Genomic DNA, 8,615 nt, shown 5'->3' with positions numbered 1-8,615 from the left:
ATTGCTACCCGATACCAGTGCATGTCAAACACCAACAGTTGGATAAGGCTTGGTGTGAAATGTCAAAGTCATGCAAACCTGGTGAAATTTTCTCCAGACTTTTTCTTTCACAACATGGTGCTAAAGAATTTTGGATGGACAAAAAAAGCCGTTTTTGATCAATTTTTCAACAGTCAGCACTTCCATGTTTGGAAAAGGTCGCCATCCAAACATCACTACCACATCCGAGTCGTAGATTGGTCAAAGTTTGACCTGGTTAAACTTTCATTAGTTCTCTTTTTGTTCGTAGAGTCTGCAAAAGGACATAAAAACATAAAAGCCCTGCATGAACGCGGAAGCCTGAAACATACAGTTACATTTACATGGACTTTTCATTGCTTGAACATGTGTTTCTGAGCATGGTGTGAACGTATCATTACAGAGAATTTGTGAGAGTTGTATTATAAAAATAACCTGTGGTAGGTGAAATCAACAAAGCAGAATTATCAATGTCATAAGAGAGTAAAACCTTTTACTACACACTTTGTACAAAACAAACATTAAAATGTTTGTACTTTTCTGTCTCACTTAAACTTTCAAAAGTTCAAACTTTTTTAGAAAAATAGGTCCAGTGTAAACTCGTTGTTGTAGATAAATTCCATAAACATCTGTCATAAGAGTATAAAACAACACAAAAAGTGAAAGAGGGACAAAGAAAGCATCAACAAAATATCTTTAATTTCTTTGTTGTAAAGATTTAATTGAGGTAAATGTTGGTAACACTTCAATTTTTATGATGTGAGGTGGAGTGCAACTTAAATTGTTAGTAATTAGTACTTTGGAATTTACTTCCTCTCACTTCTGAATGTCTCAACGTATTTGATTAAAGCTGACTTTGCTGTGCTTTAAGGTTACAATAATGATTAAGATCACTATGCAGATGGCAATAAGGATGAAACCAATACATTTGACGAGAAAGATATTGAAAAATGACAGTTGAAGTGGTGATAAAAGGAATTAGTCAACACCCCCATCTAATCTGTTTGCATGGCGGTTTGACATTAAGCAGCATAATAGGCTGCACAACTGCGATAAGAAAAACAAGAAGCTCTCCAAGTTATAAAGACCACACTGAAGTTGATTAGTGTTTATTTAAATTAGTGATTATGTATTAAGAGTGGGCAGACAAAATTAATGTGAATTTTAGGGCTGGGTATAATAATGATTAAAAATATATGTGTAAAAATGTGTGACACTAAAACTTCTGTTGGTGAAGAAAACTCTATTAAATAAAATACAGAAATATCTCCTATTAAAAAAAAATCTGATTTAAACTTAAACAAGATATTTTCCATATTCACATACTGAAGATCATTTCTTCACATTTTAACAGAGTGATTCAATCATAAAAAGCATGACTCATTTATGATCGAAAGAAAAGGGACAACATATCTATTATGATTAAGAATGAAACTTTACTGACGTACTTGAACTTTAAAAAAATGAGGAGGTCAATGTTATTATATACACAAGTGTAGCCTTTCTGACTAGCAATTAGAAAATACTAATATTTCATCTCTAAACTGGCATTTGTTTTTAGACTTTTAGAACTTGTTTGTAAAGAAAATTTAGCTCAAATGTAATTTAGTTGGGAATCAGGAAAAGAAAAAGAAAAAGCAGTTTGAAAAAATGTGTAATTGTGACGTAGAAAGAACGCTAGGCGAGCCACAAGCTTGTCGACGACAAGATCCATGTTTATCTTTGTTTTCCTCGTCTTAGCTGGTATCTGGCTCAGAATTATACTGGTGGAAACAGAGCGACTTAACACTCAAGAACTGCACTGAAGTGCAGTTAAGGACGGTTACAGGACTCCTATTTATTATCTTCACTGTATCTTTAAATATATTTAAAGATGTTCAACTGAGAAACACAGTTAAGATGAGAAACTAACTCCTATTAGAAGCATGCAACACTGAAGTCTGAGCAATCTCTTATCAAACCCAGTAATCTACAGACCGACTCTAATTTTCTGTGTAATTAAACACAACATGGTGGAAGCACCAAACCTTGTCTTTCAATTGGATTTCCTGCATGTGTTTCAAGGTCATTTATTGTCTTTGGGGATCTAATTCCTATAAGATCAGAGAATGTGAATGAGAGCTACCATGCTCTTGCTGCTTTGAGCCGTGCTATAAAATGAGTTTCTTCCGCTCCCCGGGGGCTACATGTCATTATGGAATGCATTACTCCTCTTCCTTGCAGCCCTTCTCTCTTTCATTTGTCCTCCCAATGACCTATTGCTGTTACTGAAGAACTGGACAACCTTGTTTTCTTAAAGGCACCACCACTCTCATGACTCTCAGTAATGATTTGCGTACAATGCCTGCAATTGAGGAGCACCTACTGTATAGCTCTGATCAAAACTCATAAAATATTGTGGATAACATTGTATACACACAAAAATATATTCTTAGAGGCAATAAATGTGAAATATATACATATGAAATTCTTATTTTTAACAGAGGGGTTTTAAAACAAGAATATTTCTAAGTACTCTATTTTGAGAATATTATTTATGGGTTTTGCATAGTTTGGCCAGGGGTGTGACTTACACTCAGGCATGACTTATATGTGATTTTATAAAAATAAGCATTGGAATAGAATGAAAGTTTTGTTGGTGGGGTCTGTTACCTGCCACAGGGCTTCCTCAGACTGGGGTGATAGTACATCAGTAGACCTGGTGCCATCACATTTACAGGGCAACCTCCACTGTATTCCTCCTGAGCCCAGTCCTTTAAAACAAGAAAGTACAAGTGTTAGACCACGTCACTCACTTTAACCCTTTAACAAGCCAAACAACAATAAAAAATTAAAATACTTTTTTCTGCTGCTTATTGCCTTGGACAAGTATGAAGACAATCAATATTTCAATCATGTGTTTTCTAAAAGTGCTTTTTCGTTTGATTGAGTGGGCAGTTAAAGGATTAAATCAATGTTTAAATTCTTCTTGAGTTGGAAGAATAGCAAAAAAAAGTTGATAATTTCAAATAAACTTTTTTTTTGGTGTAAGCAATAAAATAGATAAGTAATGAAACAGTTCAAGCGTTTTTCCCACCCCCACTAACATGTTCCTTTTCATTGGTTAACAAGAGTATGACAGGCTGTCACTATTATCTCCATGAAACAAAGGATATAAAGATAAGTTAGGAAGATTCACAAACATTTTGGGAAAAAAAATCAGATGAATCTATTCCAGTTTTCTAATCTCTACAAATATATTTTACTAAAAACATCATTTTCTTTTAAACTGATGGACGTCTGTATGAACGCATGATGAACAGTTTGTTTTGAATATGAAATGTTGATGTAAAAATCCATAAGTAGCTAAGATGGTAACTCACATATGCTACTCTGTCAGTGACTTTTGTAGATGTACCTACGATGAGCTGAGTCCAATATGGGTTCTTAGATAAGTCCCTTCACCAACAGATTCTCATTTCCAAGTCGTCACATATTGACACTTTTTGGGTGTCCTCAACTTGTTTTTTGAGATGCTTTGCTGTTTGTAAAATCAAGGGTCCGCAACACTTGGGACATGGTACCGGACATGCAGTCTAGTCCTCAGGACACAGCAGAGACCAGTACCCTAACCTTGAACCGGCATCGAATGTGATGCGGTACAGGATCCGAGCCGATACCAGAGCCGGGCCATGATGTGGTACCGGTACTGGGTTAGGGTACCAGTGTGCTCTGCATCTAGTACTGAAGCAGTTCCAGTTCGCGTCATGGAGGTTGGGACCCGTGACTTAATGGGAACAGCCCACATGTCAAAAACTATGAGTTAAGGACACCCAAAATGTCAATTTTTGAAGCGGAAGGGTTCTTCACCAAACATCAATATCTGACAAGTTGGGAGTGAGAATGTGTTGCCTTCACACTACTATCTACCTGTGAAACCACATGGGGGCCAAAATCTGGGTCTCTATGTGTCGGTCCCCAGCCTGGATATACAGGGTTGTTTTAGGAAGGGCATCTGGCGTAAAAATCTGTGCCAAACCACCTGTGCAAATCAGTGAAAGAGGATTTGATGAGGTAACCCCTGATGGAATAGGCTGAAAGGTGAACAACAACCTACTGTTTCCAGGCTGGGAAACTCAGAACTGGGTTAACTGGCTTTAGCTTCAAGGTGATTATGGATATTTATATCAATAGATATAATATATGCATATATATAAGATATATTTTTTTAATGTTGATTTATTTTTTTAAATTATTGCGTAAGTCATGCAATTGTTCATTATTTTTTTTCATGCTGTGAAAATGTGTTCTTCTGTGGACTTCAAGACTGATTAGATTATAGTCAAGCTCCAATATCAGATTTCAGTGACAGAAACTCTCTGACAGCTGTCCACTGCAGGTAAGATATTAAAAACTCGTAATTACTTACCACAATATACACTTAAAAAAACACTTTTCAAAGAAGCTGCCTCAAGCTGTCTTGAGGCAATTTTCTATTTCATGTTCCTTTTTAATAACACAATGCATGAAAGGCAGTTGAAGCCCAACAATCAGATATTTGCATGATTAATGTATGCCTTCAGAGTTCATTCAAGTGATGGAGTCAAACAGCTATTTTTGTTTAAAAGTGCCCGTGTGATTGGAGCAATCATCAGATTCACACTGTTTTTCTCCATTTTTTGGATATTGTGGCAGATCTTGTGACTCCTACCTGTGTACGTTTAAAAGCACAAGTTGGAAATTGATTAAACAAAATGTGGTCATTAGCACAGGAACGTTTACCTTTTGAAAATTCCTGTTTGTTTTGGAAATTTTCTCTTTCTTGGTTTCATCTTTTGCATATTTATAGGAAAACCTTAGGGTTAAAGGTTGTAAATAATGGACTGGAACAGCTTTCCCTCTTTTTATTTTGGGTAATACGTTCCATTAATGACCCACAATAGGTGAAAGTGGGACTAATGATGCTTTAAGGCAGTAAAACTTCTCACTATACACTTTATACACTGTTCTCTGGCAGAATGAACAACAAGACGGTTAGTCTGGAGAAATGAGTGGACGACTTAGAACAACACTCCAAGATGAACAACATGATCATCACTGGATTACAGATCAAACCCTGGGCAAAGGCTAATGTAGCTAAAGCTAACAGAGCTAATGCTGCTGATCTTGGAGAGCGGAATGAAGTCTTAGTGGAGCAACAGCTTATTTACTTTTTTTATTTTTATTTTTAAGTCTAAAGGGATTTCCCTGGATCTAAATAAAATTTGAGACCTGCCATCTGCTTCCCAGGAGAAAAAGAAGACTGATAAACCAGTTAGTCACAAAATGTGTTTGTGACTAAAAACACAATGGACACATGTTCTTGAATGCATATTTAGCCCATGTTTAAACTGGACAACAAGGGAGGAGCTCCTTCTTCTGTTTTTCTTCTGTTTACTAGCCCATATCTCCCACTGTGTGAAGTTACAGTTAAATGATAATTAGTGTGAAATGTTGAAGTACTCAAATCTTACAGTTTAGGCACTAAATGTTTGGTTTAGTTTGGTTCTTTGCTAGTGTCCTTGGAATGGGTGATATGAATTGCCGTGATATCAGAAGAGTGGCCTTGGTTTATGTTTATTTGAAAAACAGACGCAGACATCGTCAGACTCAACACCAAGTCTCTGTTCAACAGATAAACCAATTGTGTACATCACTACCAAATCCGAGTTTGACCTGGTTTAAATGGCAACACAGGTTCAATGTCCATCCCGTTTTGAACAAAGGTCGAAAAAACGTGTGTAACTATGTGTGAATATAAGAGTTTACAACACAGAAGCCCAAACTTTTGTGCGTTTACATAGAAGTGGCCTCTTGAACGCACGTTGCTGAAGGCGGTGAGAACTAAGCTTCTGAAGCAGGTTTTAAAAGGTGCATTTTTATAGTCACTACCACATTAAAGTCACATTACAACAGAAACTTATTTAAAATCTGCTTTTCAGATTTTATTTGTTTACTTCTTCAATTTATATTCATGACAAGTGTGAACGAGGGAGGTCCATCCATCCATTTGGTAAAGCCTCTTAATCTCTTTTGGGGTTAAGCTCTGCTGGAGGTTTTCCCAGCTTCTATTGGGCTGAAGGTGGGGTACACTCTGGACAGTTTGCCTCTTTGTTGAAGAGCCACACAACTGCAAACACATCCACACCTTGGGGACAATTTAGAATAATTACTTAACCTGGGAGGAATAAACCAAAGTAAAACTTAGGAAAACGACAGGATAATTAACAGGTTATTTTGCCAAAACGTTACAACTATTCTGCCTAATGGCACAAAACATTTTACTCAATAAAGGTCTTTAATTTAAAATATTTTAGGCCCAAACAACCTAGATAATAGGAATGTCAAACCATGATGCATTCTATTTTTATGATTAAAAACATAAAAAACACCTTTAGTGTTACTTTCTAACATTGATTATTATATAAATGTTTCCTTAAGGGTTTATTCAGCCATTGTACATATACATAAACAATTTCTTGTTATTTTCTGTTGTTGTTAAGTTAAATAAAGTTTTACTTTGTTTCTTGGAAGTTGTATAAATTAAAAGTAAAATTAATTCTGCTTTTCTTCCTTTAGGGTCTCAAAAACAAGCTTCTTAAATTGTTCTGTTTTTGGAAGAAAAGGCACATGTCGCGAAACAAACAAACAAAAAAAAATCCTGACAGTTCTGCAAAGTTCTGCCTTCAGACAAACAGTGATATCATTTCAAGACATCTGCCCTTTAAGTACTTACTTTTTCCTCATAATGGATGAAAGATGCAGCCTCAGGACCCAGATATCTGACCAGACTGGAAATCACAGCATCTTTTCTTTGTTCAACCTACAACCAGACAGAAATCACTACTCCCACTCATCACTGAAAACTACAACCAAAAAATACACATTTTTCTGTTATTGTGGAGCTTTGGTTTTCTTGGGTAAAATCTGAATCTATTCATTTGGGGAAAAATAAGTCTTGGTTTGAATTGATTTTAAGAAGAATGTCTAAATCTGATGTGATTTGGTTGGGTTTCAATTTATTTTTAAAGTCTTAAAGAAAATACAAAATACAACAATGTTGATTTTTAACATTCAAATTCCAACCAATTCTAACAAATAAAGAAAGAATAAAAACAAAATTCTGTCGCATAACCTCTGCAGACGTGGAGCAGAAGACACAGAGTCATTGTTTAGAAATCTAAGAAGCATGTCACTGCGAGGTTACAACCGCTCCCTGCTCTGCAGCTAGAATTGTATTATATTGCATTTGTTTTATTTTGTTACAGAAAGTTTGAGCAAAATGTCCAACATAATACATCGGACAAAAAAAAAAAAAAAAAACAGATCAAGAACACATAGATACTAAAAGAGTAGAATGAATAGTTTTAAACTCCTTACCCTTTAGAATGTGAAGCAAACAAAAACAACTCACTTCACTACTGTGGCCAAACAAATTGAGATCTATTGTTCTGTTTGCCTTTTATTTCTTTAGATAAAGATTTGTTCATGATAAAATACACTATGAGAGCAAAAGTTCAGGGAAACTACTATAGCTGATGAAGTTCTTGAAGTCTTCATGCTCACTCAGTAAGGAGTTACACTGAAAACTCATTGAATAATTAATTTATTCACTTGCGTACTAAATTAAAATCCACCCTCATCAGAAACCTGGACTATATTGATTTAGCATTGGATTGTATTAATCATGTCTAATTTAAAAGCATTTTTTATAGTTCCTTGAGACAATCCTGATTGTATGGGTAGTTTTAAAAATGTGTCTTACGGTTGAGTTGACTGAGTTTTGTAAGATAGTTGAATTATCAAATTGACTCATATTTCAAAGACTGACTTACACTAAATTAAATTCAGCTAAATGAAAACTATAATTGTTGCTCCTTAACAACATTGGTGAATAGAGACTTTAATGCATTGCATTTGGACAAGTTTTGAGAAAAAAAAAATGTGTTTAGATGTAATTTTTTAACAAACCATCAAGGTTTTCTTTTGAATGTATATAAATCTTACAGCCTTTTTAGCTTTTTATTTTTGATCTCATTAACCTGCATGTGAAGGCTGCTGCACTGTGCTGAGGAGATCTAGTTGTTTACTTTAAATATGCGACTTGGCGAGACACAGAAGTGTGGAAATGGATAAGTTCCCCCGTCAGCAAAAAGATGTTGGAGAGGCTTGATTTCTGCTTCTTTAATTCTAAAAGTATCTGTCTTTGCAGAAATTACTTTGACATTTTCATCATCAGATCACAGTTGATTTTTAAATAGAGGTTGTGAAATGCTCGCATTGATTAGATTTTCACTTTGGGAACTTGGTGAAGTCACACTTACCCTAAGTTTACAAAAAAAAGGAAAAAATGTAGTGAGCATGGCGTCCGAATTGCTTTTAAAACCCAGGACACTATATAGTCCTGCACTATATAGTTTTTAGTACTTAGGGATTAGGGTGGGAATTTGGAGGGTCCCTAAAACACAGCATAAAACTCAAAGTGACCTTGTTGGCAGTAGCCCCGAAACTGTCGAGTCTTTGAGAAACAGCTGAAGATGCTGTTTTTGTTTGTTTGTTTTTTTTTTCTTTTTTATAAG

The 8,615-nt window shown here is 35.4% G+C and overlaps 1 protein-coding gene across 1 annotated transcript in view; it reads right to left on the bottom strand.

The window, feature by feature from the left end:
* The window catches only part of si:ch211-127i16.2 (probable flavin-containing monoamine oxidase A), a 74,433-nt gene that overhangs the window by 9,304 nt on the left and 56,514 nt on the right, over positions 1 to 8,615 (bottom strand). Inside the window, exons 11-12 of the mRNA XM_024298859.2 lie at positions 6,773 to 6,859; positions 2,671 to 2,771 (exon numbers count right to left, since the gene is read on the bottom strand). Coding sequence (XP_024154627.1) covers positions 2,671 to 2,771; positions 6,773 to 6,859 — 188 coding nt within the window. The remainder of the gene's footprint in view (positions 1 to 2,670; positions 2,772 to 6,772; positions 6,860 to 8,615) is intronic.

This window comes from Oryzias melastigma, linkage group LG12, assembly GCF_002922805.2.
Source record: "Oryzias melastigma strain HK-1 linkage group LG12, ASM292280v2, whole genome shotgun sequence".
Classification (NCBI taxonomy): Eukaryota; Metazoa; Chordata; class Actinopteri; order Beloniformes; family Adrianichthyidae; genus Oryzias; species Oryzias melastigma.
Note: the sequence above shows the minus strand (reverse complement) of the source record. Positions and strands in the feature narration are given on the sequence as shown.